The 16,632-nt window shown below is 40.4% G+C and overlaps 1 protein-coding gene across 1 annotated transcript; it reads right to left on the bottom strand.

The window, feature by feature from the left end:
* Positions 1-278: 278 nt before the first annotated feature.
* LOC123967408 (acetyl-CoA carboxylase) lies at positions 279-11,799 on the bottom strand (the record flags this gene model as incomplete). The annotated part of the gene is given in 24 exon segments (XM_046043502.1): positions 279-392; positions 681-805; positions 1,025-1,113; positions 1,413-1,513; positions 2,355-2,543; positions 2,640-2,786; positions 3,398-3,532; positions 3,644-3,794; positions 3,983-4,210; positions 4,313-4,416; positions 4,634-4,784; positions 5,131-5,294; positions 5,549-5,710; positions 6,268-6,438; positions 6,558-6,767; positions 6,973-7,083; positions 7,196-7,302; positions 7,526-7,624; positions 7,733-7,814; positions 7,906-8,015; positions 8,215-8,353; positions 8,645-8,777; positions 10,749-11,007; positions 11,674-11,799. Coding segments are annotated over 24 exon segments (3,366 nt in total), but the record flags the coding sequence as incomplete, so codon positions are not given.
* Between the last annotated feature and the right edge of the window lie 4,833 nt (positions 11,800-16,632).

Genomic DNA, 16,632 nt, shown 5'->3' with positions numbered 1-16,632 from the left:
ACACACACACTCTCCCATACCACCAACTTTATTTTGAAAGCATGGCTTGCTTATACTTGCTTTACCTGTACTACTGATAGAAGATGCGCCCAGACCTTTTACATTACATTAACATCGCTTCATAGTTAATAAATCAGCTTACAGGAGGAAGCATACTGTGCACGCCAGTTACTTCAGTGGATTTAAAACACACTCAATGTTGAATACTGAGTATTTTAAATGGAACATAAAACAAATTTGTAAATAAAAAAAAATATAAATATTGCAGTCCATCTGACCTGCCGGGCACGCAGCGCCACCTTGGCATTGGTTGTCTTGCTGAGCTGGGTGAGTTCAGTCAAGATGGCCATCAGTTCATCTGTCAATGTGGGATCACGGCCACAAAGCTGGTCCTATACACAGGAGATGATAACATTACATTATATGTCACTAGCTAGATATATAAAAACACTTTAGTTTAGAAAAAACATAATATCAACAGCATATGGATATTATATTGTGCTTTTTAGCATCAACACATCACACTGTAAATTGCAGTAATTACACATTCCTGGGCTGATAAAAATTACTTTCCTGAATGAGCAATGAGTAATCTAGTACCGAAATATATTTACCCAAATCTTCATCACACATTACCTTGGAAGGTGAGTCTGTTTATATCAATAAGGCTGGACACTTACAATCAACATAGTAACCAGCAGGTTCTTCTTAGTCACTTGAGCATGGGAGAAGATATAGTTGAGGACATTGGCCATGTCACCTTTGTTTTCTTCACGCAGTGCAAACACACACTTGTCGTAGTGTCCTGTTAACAAACCAACATGCAAGAGCTTTGACAAATACTGAACAGTGGAACAGTAGAGTCACAGAAGCTGAGGTGTTTATTGTGAAAGAGCTCCATCAAGTGGAAAGAATGAGTAAGTGCAATTCTCCCAAAAAAGTACTATTACTCTTGCATGTGACAGCATGTCACCACAGTGTGCCTTTTAAACCAACAATTAAGTGTGTTACTGCTATTCCTTACCATTCTGAAACTGGATCTCAACTTTCAGGTACTGTCTGAGCAAGTCCATCACCACCGCCTTCATGTGACCTCTGATGCCACTGCGATATCTGTTGGAGACAAAAACAGCCTGGCCTGACACAAAGAACAATGCAGAATTGTGCTAAGTGGGCATATGAACTGAAAGAAGGAGTTCTAGTGACCACAAAAACAACTAATATAAAGCAAATTAATCTCGGTGTTACAAATAAGATAATGTGACGCAGCAAATTATAGTATGAGCCTTAATAAACTTTGTGTCTTCTTGAACATAATAAGCAGCTCTGGCAATCAGTCACTTTGGGTCATAGGTGTACTGTGATCAGTAGGTGAAGATTTGCATTATCTTGAGATAGAGTATCATACTCACTTCTGCACCAGCTGAACAATGCTTTGTGTGTTCATAAAGAAGACTTCTCTTTCAGACTTCTTGTTAAGTGTAGCAGCATGACTGTCCAGGATGTTTGCAATCTGTGAACAAGGGAGATGAACAATATAAGCATTTAATCCCATCAGCAGCAGAGACTCATAAGCATTTAATCCCAGTAGTACTCATGACCACTCAGTTAGCTTGCTCCAGTTATATCGGTGAGATCCAAACTGACTGAAATTTTGTAAATAAAAATAGATAATAAAGATAAATACCATTAGACGGAGGTGATAACACCCTTTCACTACTACATACATTAGTGTACTGGCTTTTCTTTGCTCTTTATAAACTATGCATGACTATACAATTAAAAAATATATCCATAAATATGAAAGTGTCCAAAATGTTCAACCAGCAATAACACATAAAATCCAGTGTATTGTTTAAATAGTCAAACAGTCAGAAGACAGACATCTCTTCTCATTACAGACTGAATTAGAAACTCAGCGTGATCCCAACATTTATAATATTAACACGATGCCCTATACACACACTGACACAGACAGCACTTGCAGTCTGATAACCCTTTCACTTAGACAGATATATATTGTGAAATAACATTTGCAAAATCTTATCTTAATCTTCTGGCTGACTGGACACTACAGTACTAACTAACTAACTAAACTAACAAAACCTTTTAAAGCAAGCAATCATAATGAAAACAAACAAAAACACCCATTTGTTATAACAGGCTTTTACTGCTGTTTTGAGTTTGATCAAATACGGCAGTATTAACCATGTGCTATGTCTATTCATAACCAATCACTCAGTCCTAGAAGAACTTGGCGGCAAGGCAGAAAGAACAGCAGCAGTTTTGCCCTTACTGACAAGGTAGGTTTAAGAAGAATTCTGTGGGCGTAGTTAACATTGTGTGTGTGTCACCTGCTGGCTGGGGAACTGGCAGAGCACAGAGGTGATGTTGCTCGCATACTGAGCCATCTCCTTCTTGATGGCCTTCTCCACAGCAGGGGGGATACGACCAGACACACTAGTCATAATGTCTTGAAGCTCCAACAGTGGCAAAGAGGGATCGCGCATGGTTTTCATCAACCTTTCCACCCACTCTTTCAACTAGGACAGACACAGGAGGCAGATATTTAATGAACTGCTTACAGTTGGAAGGGCTGATATTGGTGTACACCCAGGTATGTGTGTGTGACTTCTTACCTTAGCACTGAAGAAAGGCTCAGGAAGACAGTAGCCATTCATTATGTGAACAAGATGATCCAGTGTGTTGTGGAAGACTCTGTGTAGCTTCTCCCCTCTCAGGGCTACTGCCTGGATAGAAGGCAGAGCCCCTGTGTGCAGCTCTGCCTACAAGAAAAACACATATACTTAGTATACAAATTTTACAGCAGTATTGTGCATGCGGGTGTTTCATACACAAGCAATGTCATGGGTGTCCAGTAGGAAGTAGAGGGCATACTGAAAAAAGCAAACTACCTCGTCTAAATGTAAGTTGGAGGGACCTGCAGGGTTCTGTAGTTTCTTCTTTAGCATTGTTACCTCACCAGCAGTGACACATTTACAGGAAGTCAGCCTCCCGACTCGCTCCTGCTGACACCTGTTCCCTTCAGATAATTGAGCCATTTTCTTTGTTTGCAGCCTCAATTGCTTCATTGATGTTTTGACTTCATAAAGTAGCTTGTAATAAACGAAAACCCCACACACCCATAAAACTAATATCTAAGGCTCATAAAGTAGAGTGCATCCTTTTTGTATGAAAATACAGACATGTGTCATTTTGACATCCTGTTACTCTTCATTTTAGAAAGATTGAAAAGCTAAAATGTGTGGCCTAACTTGAAATGTGAACGGATATTTTGAACTAAACAAAGACATATTACAAGGGTGACCTTGTAGCAGGCATATGAATAGGAAAACCTACTGCAAATGCATAGGAAAATCTACTTGGCAAACAGTACCTGTTGCACTCTGCTTGGGTCATCCAGTTGCAGCTTGGCAATGACACAGCCAGGCTCTAGTGCTGCTCCAGCCCTCTTCACATAGTGAATACAACCAGACTCCCCAGCTGTGAGGGTCATTACCATCTTCATCACCTTCAATTTACAAGAACAAAGGTTCCATCTCTATAGCTCAACAAAATACAAAAATAAAGTGAATTTGAACTGATTGCATCAGTCTTGAAGACAACACATCCATAACTGTACCTCTATTTCAGCATAGCACTGGCCAGAAAACACATGCCCGCCATCCTCAACTGTGTACTGGATAAGTTTTCCCGCTGAAGGTGATCGCAGCAGTGAAGGATCATTCTCCCTTTCAAAAACACAAGTCTTGTTCCCAATTGTGATGCGATACCTGTAGGGTGAAAAAAAATAAATAAATAAATAAAAAAAGAGAGACCTTAACAGAACTGGAAATCAAAGGTGTAAGTGCATCAAGATATTTCTGTAAAGTTGTTAACTGAGGGAAGATATTTTCAGTGGTGAAGTTACAGCTACATTAGTAATGATAATTCCATTCTCTAAATTTCAGTTTCCTCTTACCTGTCCACCTCTTCCTTTATGTAGGTAGTGTAGCTACTTCCATCGTAAGACAGCAATAGACCTCCATCACTGAGCCGATGGACATCCACCTCAGCAGAGGAGTTGTTCATGATGACCACATAGGAGTTGGGAGACTGGCGTGTCACTGTCAGGACGTATTTATTACCTTCATAGATCAGCTCCACATCCACAGTGTTGAGCAGTGTGTGTGCAGGCAGCACCTGGCCCCTGGTCAGAGAGTACAGAGTGTTTCATGTCTTCTATTCAAATGCTAATATCCCTGAGTATCTACTTCTTGATATGGATTACTATAACTTTCTATTTCTTTACCTTTCCAGAGAATGCAAAAAGTTGGACACACTGTTCCTCAGACTGACGTCTGCCACGTGCAGAGCCCCGCTCACGATTCCCAGCATGGTATCAGGACGCTCCGCCTGCCCACAACATACACTCTCCTTCTTATCCAGGAAAATATCAAACACTCAACCTGAAATTCAAACTGCGTGATGCCAGCAGAATAAACCACAAGGTCTTACTATTGTCAAGTTTCAGAGCAGACTTTGTAATATGGGTCAGAATGTCAAATATATCAGTTCTCATTTGTTTTCTTGGAGAACATCCAGTGGCAACAGCTGAAGCACCTCTGCATACCTGCATCTTCTCTGAGATCAGCCTGTCCAGCCAGCCTGTGTCAATGCTGTTGTGCTGAAAGCTTTCGGTCTCCAGCAGCTTAATGAGGTATTCCACTGTGGTCCTGAAGTCTCCACGGATAGACAACTCCTTCAGAGCCACCACCATGTTGCTTTAAAAAGATTAAGACATAACCACGTATAAACTATAAAAGCCTTTGATTAGACAATTAAATACAAATATGTCCCATGTTAAATAAACATTAGCAATAAATAAATGTTTTTCTTCCTTTCTGACAGAGCAATGTTTTAATTCTCTAAGGAAGGTTCAAATCGAGGGGCAACTGGACTGGTAAAAGATATTTGAAGACACTTTGCCTCTCATCCGAGAGAAGAACCATCTTTGAGAATCTTTAACCAGTCCAGTTGCCCCTCGATTTGAACCTTCCTTGGGTTACTATGACCTGGATGACTGACAACCTTCACAGACATCTTTTTAATATTTCTGTGTGTACTTACGAGATGGCTTCTTCCCGATTCTCTCCCCAAGAGAAACAGTGTCCAAACTGGGAGTCAGCAAACTCATGCAGCCCACCAGCCGCTGCAACGCTGAAGTAGCCCCACACGTTCTTATTGCTGCGGAAATTAAGCTCTTGTACTGTTCCGGAGCTTGGCTTGAAACCCTGCAATCACACCACATTTCATTTTGTTATACAACCTTGTGTTGAAGATAGTTTATTTATCAATATACATCTCCCAAAACCAGCAAATTTTGAGAAGGGTAAAGGTTAGAAATGATAGCAATGACCTTTGTTTAGGGTAAAACAAAATTGAAAAATGAAACATTTAAAAAGAACACAACCAACACCAAAAATCGAAGACTTTGTGTAACCTTCAGCTGCACATTTTGTGTGTACCAGCAGAGAGTGAAGCGTACCTCATCAGGATTTTCACTGGTGATGCGTGCAGCAATGACATGGCCCCGTGGGGAGGGGGCCGTCGACAGACCCTCAAAGTCAATGGGAGAGTCTCCCCAGGGCTGGACCCCATAAAGCATCCTGATGTCTTTGATCCTTTGAAGAGGAATACCCATAGCAATCTGACAGAAGATACTGGTATTAGTACAACACAAGTTCATGCTCTGGAAATTACATATATAGAACATTAAAGAACAGGCTAGCTTATCTGACAGTAGTTTACATGATATTCTTTTTTAGACCCCGATAAACAACATCTTGCGAGAGATAGTGAGTCCCGCTGTTGTTTGAAAAAAGATACTCGTCCTCTGTGCCAGAGTGAGTGTGTCACTCCCACAGTAAGACCCAATCAGCTTGACTGCATAGCTGTCCCCACTAACGCTGCCTTTCAGCTTGACTGCCACTGACCTATTTACACACAATCCTAAACACTGCAGAACAGACCACATGACCGAGTGCTGTTACGACCTCTGGATCTACTACACAATTTCTGCATATTGCCTCCCTCTTTTGCAGTCGGTTGCCATGGAGACGGGGGGCCCCGCCATAGCTAAGTGGTGAAGGCGGTGAAGCGTGCTAACTTTGTCTGCTACAGGACAGTCAGACTCAAAATGTATTGTATGTGATGTAAAAGAGTGCGCTCTTTTTATCCCTGCAGGTGTGTCTGAGTGAAACTGACCTGCAGTTGGGCAGCAGGCAAGTTGACATCGGCCACCATCTCAGTACAGGGGTGTTCCACCTGCAGACGAGGATTGAGTTCTAGGAAATAGAAGCTGCCATCCTGGCTGTAGAGGTACTCCACTGTACCTGCACTGACGTACCCCACCATCTTAGCCAGCTTCACTGCACACTGAGGAGAGAAAACAATTGTATTCATACTGAGGTGCAATTAAGATGGATTTATTTAGTTGGTCTTCAGTGTCAATTAATCAGCTTTATGCTTTAGGTGCAATACATGGTAGGTTGTACCCTTTCCATATCCTCAAACACATCACTAGTGGCGATGGTAGCAGGAGCCTCCTCTATAATTTTCTGGTGCCGTCGCTGCACAGAACAGTCTCTGCCAAACAGGGAAATGGCATTGCCGTATTGATCAGCCAAGATCTGGACTTCTAGGTGGCGTGCATGCTTGGCTAGCTGCATGACGAAAATGGGGGATCCCGGAACTTCTGCCTGGACCTGGAGAACCAAGGAGAAAATAAATCCTTGCTGTCATAAAATATACAAAATCCCTATTCTAAATTGGCATACTTCTTTCTCCTGTGAAATGTACTTTGGTGAAGCTAAAGTTTCCATTTGGATCTTTAATGATACATTAAAACCCAATTCTACAACGTGTTAAGTCCTGCACGATCACGCTCAAATTAGTGTAGTTTCCACTTACCTGTCTAAAGAGGTTAGGGAAATCATCAGCAGAGTTGACTTTACGGATGCCTTTTCCTCCACCTCCCTCTGAGGCCTTCACCATTACAGGGTAGCCAACATTCTCTGCAGCCTGGCAATGTAAACATACAGCTTTCCAGTATAGATGCAAGTATGCACAATATACTAAAGCACACGCAACATTCATGTTGCATTATGATCTGTCAGTTCAATGACATGCTTACCTTAAGGCCTTCCTCAACATTCTGGATGCAGCCAAGCTCATAGATGTCAGTAGGAACGTTGATGATTCTCTTCTTTTGGTTGTTCTCTGTCCATTCTACTGTCAGGCCTGAGAAAGACACAAAGATAAAATATTCAGCATACATACTTTTCACTGTAATTGTGTGATGTTCATAATGTTCTTTTCCAAGAATTCTGAATCTGAAATCTCAGGAATCGGACTTAAAAACAGACAAAATCAAGAATCATTGATTGTTTTTTTGACAATAAAGAAAACTTTCCAAAGCTGATTATTAAAAGCCTTTTTGGAAGCCACACAAACTGTAACCTACCTGTGCCGCTCCAGGGCAGGGTTGGAATGCCAGCTGTCTGAGCCACGATAGAAGAGGCAATCTTGTCTCCTAGAGCCCACATAGCCTGACTTGGGGGACCTGAGGAAGGAGTAAGAAATAAAAATAAAATTGTTGTGTAAGCAGTGACTGTGAGGGTAAATCAGAAGGGTCAGCAAAGTGATAGATAAAATAAGAAGCTTCTCTTACCCATAAAAGCAATACCATTCTTTTGAAGCAGCTCTGGGAGTTTGGGGTTCTCTGAAGCGTGACCCCAGCCAGCCCACACTGCCTGTTAGGATCAATACAATGACAACAGGTATGATAAAATACTTGATTCCTGAGGGAAAACAATAGATATACTGGTGTACATGTGGAGGTACCTGAACAGGTATGCGTTTAGCAATGTCCAGAATGAGCTCTACATTTGCATAGTTGTTGTTATTAGTCCCTCCTGGCACAGGCACGTAATGATCTGCCATTTTGATGTACTCTGTGAAAGACAGAACCACAGAAAACCTTTTTCCCCAAAATAACTTCACTGAAGTCACATCTACACTAGTCCTCATTGTGTACGGCCTTATGAATTGGCTAATGTGTTTGGATGCACTGCAACAAAAGCTGAAGGGCACCACAGTTTGCGCACTTACCAAGATGTTTTACATTTTCAAAGATAGCATTCTAAAGCTCACCTGCATTGGCCTTCAGGTCCTCTGGGGTCACCATTACAACAAACCGGATTGCCCTTTCATTGCGAAACATCTCATAGGCCCAGCGGCGGATGGAGCGCATGCATTTGACTGCTGCAATGCCATTGTTGGCAATGAGCACCTGAAGAAGCAAAACAGTTTTTTCGCTCAAAAACAAGACTTCACTAATAATGACGGGTCTAATCATATCAGAGATGCTGCTGTGTTATAATGACATTATACTATAATAGTCATTACATTTCATGGCTGTGTGATGCAAACACAAAATATGATTCTTCACTGGTTCTTTTTCATTATTAAAGAGGTTGTAAATATTATTCAGATTCATTTTTGACTATGGCATTTATTCTGGCAGTAACACGTTGTGATCCTTTCAAGAATGTGCAAAAAATAAAAATAATAAAGTCATCACCTTCTCAATAACCTTGTTGCCACCAAAGCGGGTGACAAATTCAGCAGGAGAAGCCACAGTGAAGTCCCTCTGGAGATCAATCCGCCGGCGATCTCTGCCTTGCTTCACCAGGTGCAGTCCTGACATGCTTGGCCTATTTTAAGAAATACAAAAGAACACATGTAATGCCCCCTGTAGTTTTGGAAAGAACGTGGGTTTTCGGTTGCTATGCTAATAACAAGCTCTCATTTTCAACTGTGCAAAACATAAGGCAATCATTTAGAAACACATGTCTTTCAGCAGCAACTAGTCTATGTTTACAGACCAGAAGATATATACATTAAAAAAAAAAAAAAAGAAAACGACACCTCATATTGATAGGAGTCAGACTGGTCTAAGGAGATTTGACTACTATCTCTTATCTTACACTTGTGGGAGAGTTACAGCTTCACCTCACAGTAAATGTTAAAGAAAAACCTGAAAATGTACTACTGATAGGAATGATGCTAATGATCTGTGAATATGTGTTGGAACAACAAAAATACAGGGTCAACAATTACTGTATATCTTTAAGAAGAAAATAGTTTTCTTGTAGTATAACTACTAACGGAGCCAATCATATCTTGCACAACAGGACAGGACGCCGTACAGTCGTTAAACACGCTCACATGCTTGGGCAAGAGCCTCCAACAGGACTGGCAGACGTCTATGAATCAAGCTCCACCCAAAGGGGAATCATACGGGGGAGCGGGTAGCACAGGGGGAGGGATTTGACTATCAGCTGGAGGGTGTGCCAGTGCCCGAGTAAATTTGGCTGGCTGGCTTCTGTGGCCTGATGCTGCATTATTGCATCACAGTAGGGGTTACCTGCATGAAGCAAATGAGTCGTTACATTAAAGAGGCTCTGATTTCAATCCAGTTGTGGAGTTGAAAGTTTGTTCTGCCCTATGAGAGAGACAATTTGGTATTTCCAGTATTTGACATCACAGCTTCTTTTGTTTAACCCACACTTCCCTCATCCTCTTTGGCCTTGTAAAGCTATTCGCACAAAACCAGACTGGACAAAGCACTTAGATCTAGAAGCTCCCAATGTCTTATAAATAATGTGGTTCTAAAATTTAAAGTTGCAAATTAAAAGTGAAAGAAGTTAGTCAGTAGGTGTCACTATCCACATAGTTGGCTGCATACTACAACAATATTTAGAAACTTAAAAAGGAAGAAAGAAGCATGGAATTATGATGAAGATATTCTGTAGGTAATTACCTACATCAGCATGACTCTCTCATTTGAATCACAAACCCACATATTCTGTGAGACTTTACTGGAAAACGCAATTTACAAGCCACTGTCTGTGAAAGTGACAATGAAATGAGAAGTCCTGGCAGCCCAGTGAAAGACCTGGGGCTGGCAGAGAAACAAGACTACTGCAAGCTTTAAACAATCTTCTGTCAGTGCTGAAAAGCTCCTTTTGACTGTCAGATTGGGATGTTCTGTGTGAACATTTTCCCCCCATCATTCCCAAACCAACATCTTGAAGTTTATGTCTACTTTCCACGCCCACATCACAGCCTCGGGACACAGAGAAACCCTTTCGCAGTGTGCAGCTACTGAAACCACATTTTTGACATGTGTTGCAAAAGGGGCAACCCAGCGACAGAGGAGTACATAATCTGAACAGAGTGCACTCATTACAGACTACAGGCCTGCTTCAGCAGGACTGGTCTACTCCAGACAGCATTTGAAGTAGAAAGTTCCAGATTTCTATCTCACATTTGCACACTCCGCAGCCACAAAGAAATACTGTAATTCAAGGCTGCTAAATTTAATGTTTTCATAATACATAGATTTTATGCAATACTACTGGTACACATTTGCAGAGACACTTATTTAAAACCCCAAATAACTTTGGAAAATGCATCAAGTAGCTTCCAATACATGGTACATTATTGATACAAAGCGGGCTGCATGCCTGAAAAAGAAAAGCTTTAGAATACCTGAACAAATCCTCACATAAAAACCTGCATCCACATATATGACTAATATCATAATCATAAATTCAGCTAAAATATCTAAATGAATATCGAGAGGCTAGAGGTGATGAGACAGACCAGGTTTAGATTCCAACCTTAGATTCTGTATGGGGCCATCAATGTGGTCAAATCCCATTTCATAGGTGCTGTCTGAGCTACCGGAGGACGGGGACAAGGACCGAGTCTCCTTTTCCTCCAGCTGCAAGTCAGGCTTCCCTGGGATTTCATCCTCTGAGTTCTCCTCTGACACTGATCCCACAACGAAGTGAGAGGGCAATGCCCCAACAGCAGGGTTCTTCTTGGCAGCACCGTCCTGCTGTGCCATGGCTGGGCGACACGAACAGGCTGCAAATACTGGCAAGAAACACAACAGTGGCAGCAACAGTTATAAAGGAGACAGAGTCCAAATATCAGGGTACAGTAACACAAGATTAACTTGGCTGACACGTGGTGCTGTTTGTCATATTGCAAAAGTGGGTTGCATAAACTTAAGTATCTTGATAATGCAACTGATATTGCAACACTGGGAGCATCAGTACATACATACATAAGTCAACAAGGATGAATTTCGCACCATTTGCGTGCAATGCTGGTCATACTGTTACCCATAACCATACAGCCATAAACATCTGAAGCATTGTTTGAGTCCTAAATAACTGCAACACCATGAAATAACACTGCCAATTTGTGAAAAGCATACATTCAAACATTCATGTATAAATCCTGACTGCATGTAACATACACTTACATTGTGTCCGACAATGCAAACCAATGCAAACAAAAACACCTTTAAGCAAAAGTTTAGATAAGTGTATTGAAAAGAATAACATTACATACTATAGTATTGGACTTTTCTAGTTCAAATGTTAACCAGTGATGTCCAAGGTTAATTAACATCACCCTATGGAAACTACCACAGGTCATCAGTCCAATATTACTCCTTTGCGTTGTCAGCGCATTTTCCCCCACACCTGCTCGTGCAAGTGGAAGTAGTAAGCACCCAGGTAAGGCACACCTTACCTATCGATAGCTGCTTGCGGGACCAGAAAAACAAGCCGAGCACTGTCGCCAGGCACACTGCAAACGTGAGCCAGGTGAACATCATAAAATGCCACAGAGAACTGCATTCAGCTTGTTATAAGACCGAAACTCCTTACACAAAGCATATTATTTTATGACAGAGAACTGCTTTCTAGCTAAATTGGCTAAGTTAACTAATGCAGGTCACCTGTCAAGTGAAAGCTAACTTAGCTCCCTAACTCGACAGCGGCAAAGATGCTAACAAAGTAACGTTAGAGGTTAGCTAGTTTAACGGCAGTAGCTACTACAAATATAATGCCACAGTAATGGCACTAATACAGTAACGTTACTGCTGACTGTACTGCGGGTGTACTGTACTGCAGCGTGGTCGAAATCCTCTGAACGCAGCTAACTATCAGACAGACTTGTTTAACATAATCTGAGATAAGCACCTCGGCTAGCAACTCACCGGTGGAGATGAACCGAGACGTAATCCTGAAAAAGTTGAGTCCAACAGATCGATGAACTAATTTTGTTTATCAGACATCTCTGTTTCCAGTGATGATGGGGAAAAAAATCACATCCTGATGAAGTCACTGAGCTCCAACAGACGCTTTAACGGCAGAGAGTGGGGTGATGCGATGATGCGCCGGCAGGTTACTCCTGGACGTTGACCTCTGAACGCAGCTTCCGGTATAGACATATATTAAGTAGAAAACACTTCACATGCAGGCTGGTACAAATGTGGGCACACATTAAAATGGCTGCCTGCAGCCAATGATATGTGGGAAATTAAATAGAAAATAGCACAAATATTGAATATCATATTGTGTATGATAGTACATAATGTATGTATATGTATCATTTAACATGATTTTTTTTTAAATGGTGAACTTCTACACTGTAATACACCTTCTCTGGCAAAATTTTTATTCTTATTCTTATTTAGTTATCCTTATAAATAGATCAACCATTTTACAAGTGTTTTAGAAATAATGTTATTTCTAAACGTGCATAAAATGTCCCACTTAATTATGTTAAAATCAATTATTAAAACATTGTGTGTGCACAGCTAAAACCACACTGAAAAAAATAACACACTGCAGTTTAAAAAAGAAGTAAGAAAGATGATAATATTGTTTAGTCTTTGAAATTTAAATGAAGAACATTGAACTAACAAGATCACATACACTAACTAGACTTCCACTATCAAATATCATGTATATTGCACATATTTAATTAGTTTTAATGTAGTTATTTTTTAAAGATCATAGGTGGCTATTATTATTATTATTATTTGTGTTGTTTTATTTCTTTCCTGCCTCTGAGTGTCTTCATGCTCTTTTGTTTTCTTTGATAGTTGTGACTGGGTTTCTGTAAGAATTTTCCATTGGTATTAATAAATCTAGAGCAATATTGACTCCGTTCAGTTAAATAGTGTTAATACTTCCATAGCAACATCATCATTTATCACATCAAACGAGCACACTTGCAGTGTAAGAAAACATTCAGTGTACAGTAAATGCTTTGTATCTATTTCCCCATAGATCTAGGATGGTGTCATTCACAGAGAACCAATCAGATGGGGGTATTTTTTGTGGGCGGGTTTAGGGTGTTATAGGAGGGGCCCGGAAGAGCTGGTTCGTCAGTAGTTACTGCACGTGTTGTCTGCAGCAAAACAGTGCTGATGTCTGGAACAACATCACAAGCTGGAAATGTCAAAAATAGTAAATGTGAAATGGTCAGCATTTGCGCCAATGCAGCTCCCAAAAATCACTGCTTGTGCTTTCAGAGCTTTTTTAAAATTATTATTATTATTATTTTTTACAATTGTTAGCAAGTATTTTTCAGTACTGAGTTTAGTTTTTTCAATACTCTTCACACTTTTGTCTATACCAACACGCAGCTTGCACAATAGTTAATTTCACACCCAAAATGCATACTTGTTTCAATATCAAATAATTTTACAAAAACACCAGCAGTAGTTCTCTCCAACAGCAACACTTTGTCACTCATAACACAATTACCTAAAAAAAAACACTAACAACAGATAGCACTACAGTAGATGCATCATTTTATGGGAATCTTTCAAGTAGTAAATAATTTTTTGTTCTTTATTTTTTTGGTTGTGTATACATATATATAATTGTTGATAGTGTACTTTGTCCTATTTTACAGTGTATAAAGTTCCCAGTCTTACAGAATGTACAACAGCATACAACAGGAAGTTATCAAATTGCAAGAGGAAAACAGGAAAAGCTTCACTGTACTTTATCTTTGCCATCAAGTAACTCAAAAAATGAACTACAGTAAATAAAAATTGCAAGGAAAACAAAAGTCAGCACTGTAAATGGTTGCTCAAAAACCCAAAACATTGGCACCCCTTTGGCCTGGGACACGCACTTTAGCTCTTTTGCCAATAAAATTCTGTCCCTGCCAGCGTGTTTTGGCCAAGTTGTACAGCAAGGCAAGAGTCACTCTCAGTTTGGGCCACATAGACTTCTCTTGTGCTAACAGTGTGAAAAGTTTTGAAAAAGTGAACTCATTATTGAAAAATGCTTGTTAGCAATTGTAAAAAACTGTAATGCAATGATACGTCAATGATGTCTACTCTATATTTTCATTCTTACATGACAAAATATCCCAGGTTTTTTTGTTTGTTTGTTTGTGTTTTTGCTTGGCCTTTGTTTTGATAATGTAGGCAAAGTAGCATAACGTGGGGCCTTTCTGAAACTGCTTGCTACTCCCTCTCCCAACCTACTTCCACTCCATTTTTTGTGCCATCTGAAACCAACGAGGGCGGAGTGAAAGTGTGTTGTTAAACCCTCCAGTGAGCACCGATGCCGGCTTGTTGAAGGTGTGTAACACTCTCTGCTCCACAATGGGGACCTTTCTTTCAAATGTGAGTTCTGTGTGTCGATTAACATGTAGGATTTTTAACTACACAAACATTTCATATCACCATTCACAGGTTAACAACGTATCCCAAAGGTTATATTGTGTTTAATATAAAAACAACTGTTGTTTTTATTGAATCGTATTAATCTCAAACGAAAATCTTCAGCCAAAACAAAATAGCCTACGTTAAACGAAAGAATAATAGAACAGGGAAAAACTAGATACACAGGGGAGTCACATAGCAAGCAACAAAGACATTAAAAATAAAAAGTTAGCATAAGTCTTTATACATTTTAAATGTTTTAAATTCTTCAGAATAGGCTTTATAATGATTCAATATAGGCAAATGTATGACTTAATTTGAAATGTTGTATTTGTGAATGTAATATTTTTCAGTTCAAAGCAGTCTGAGTAGAATTCAGCTTGCTTGCTGTAAAGCCTGAAATCAAAGTAAGTTAGATAAGAATGACCCAAAACTCTGATAAAGGTCAAAAAACAGATTCATTACATATAAAGTGAAATATTTCAGGGCTTTTTTTTTTGTATATCTCAAAATATTAAAATATTACAACCTGTTAAGAGGTTAAGAACCTGTTAAACAGAAATATCAACCTTCTAAAAAGTTCAGAAAATTCTAATTTATGCTTCCAGTACTTGGTCGGGGCTCCTTTTGCATGAATTACTTCATCAATGTGGCGTGGCATGGAGGCAATCAGCCTGTGGCACGACTGAGGTGTTATGGAAGCCCAGGTTGCTTTGATAGCGGCCTTAAGCTTGTCTGTATTGTTGGGTCTGGTGTCTCATTTTCCTCTTGATATCCACCATAGATTCTCTATGGGGTTCAGGTCAGGCGAGTTGGCTGTCAGTCAAGCACAGTAACACCATGGTCAGCAAACCAGTTACTAGTCGTTTTTGCCCTGTGGGCAGGTGCCAAGTCCTGTTGGAAAAGTAAATCAGCATCTCCAAAAGCTTGTCAGCATATGGAAGCATGAAGTGCTCTAAAATCTCCTGGTAGACGCTGCATTGACTGGGGATTTGATAAACCACAGTGGACCAACACCAGCAGATGACATGACACCCCAAATCATCATTGACTGTGGAAACTTCACACTGGACTTGCAATGTGGATTCTGAGCCTCTCTACTCATCGTCCAGACTCTGGGACCTGGATTTCCAAATGAAATGCAAAATTTACTTTCATCTGAAAAGAGGACTTTGGATCACTGAGGAACGGTGCTCAGTTCTTTTTCTCCTTAGCTCAGGTAAGACACTTCTGATGTTGTCTCTGGTTCAGGAATGGGTTGACATTAGGAATGGACACTTGTAGCTCATTTTCTGGACACATCTGTGTGTGTGGTGGCTCTTGATGCACTGACTCCACTCCCAGGGAAGCCCCCTTAAGTTGTTGAATTGGCTTTGCTTGACAATCCTCTCAAGGCTGCGGTTGTACCTGTTGCTTGTGGACCTTTTCCTACCACACTTAAACCTCAGTCAACTTTCCATGAATATGCTTTGATAGAGCACTGTCAGCCAGCCAGCCCTTTCAGCAATGACCTTCTGTGGCTTACCCTCCTTGTGGAGCATGTCAATGAGTGTCTTTTGGACAACTGTCAAGTCAGAAGTCTTTCCCATGATTGATGTTGTGTGTAATGAACCAGACTGAGAAAGGCTCTTCTCAGGTCGACATGTCTGTTTTATACATCCTTTATTCTAATATTCTAATATGGATGTGGATTTTTGATTTTCATAAGCTATAAGCCAGAATCAATCGGGGCCTCTCTCCTATACTTCTTATGTTAGTCTGTCCACATTTACTAGGGTTTAGGTCCGAGCTGTGAGATTGTTTTTGTGCTTCCCCTCTCTTGTTGTTCCTCGCCTCTCCTGGAATGTTCATTCAAGGCCGAGAGAGGATCTCTGTTCGCCAAAACATAGAGATCTAGATCTAGTGTAAATGATGATGCATCCCTTTGCTCTGGGCCAGACGTTAGTGACTGTCTTAGGAGACAGAACCTCTGGTCCAGCTGATTTGTGTTGTAGTACTTCTCTGTTTATTCTCTTTTG

The sequence above is a fragment of the Micropterus dolomieu genome, unplaced genomic scaffold, assembly GCF_021292245.1.
Source record: "Micropterus dolomieu isolate WLL.071019.BEF.003 ecotype Adirondacks unplaced genomic scaffold, ASM2129224v1 scaffold_354, whole genome shotgun sequence".
Taxonomy (NCBI): Eukaryota; Metazoa; Chordata; class Actinopteri; order Centrarchiformes; family Centrarchidae; genus Micropterus; species Micropterus dolomieu.
The sequence above is the reverse complement of the archived record's forward strand: the minus strand, read 5'-3'. Positions and strand labels throughout refer to the sequence as shown.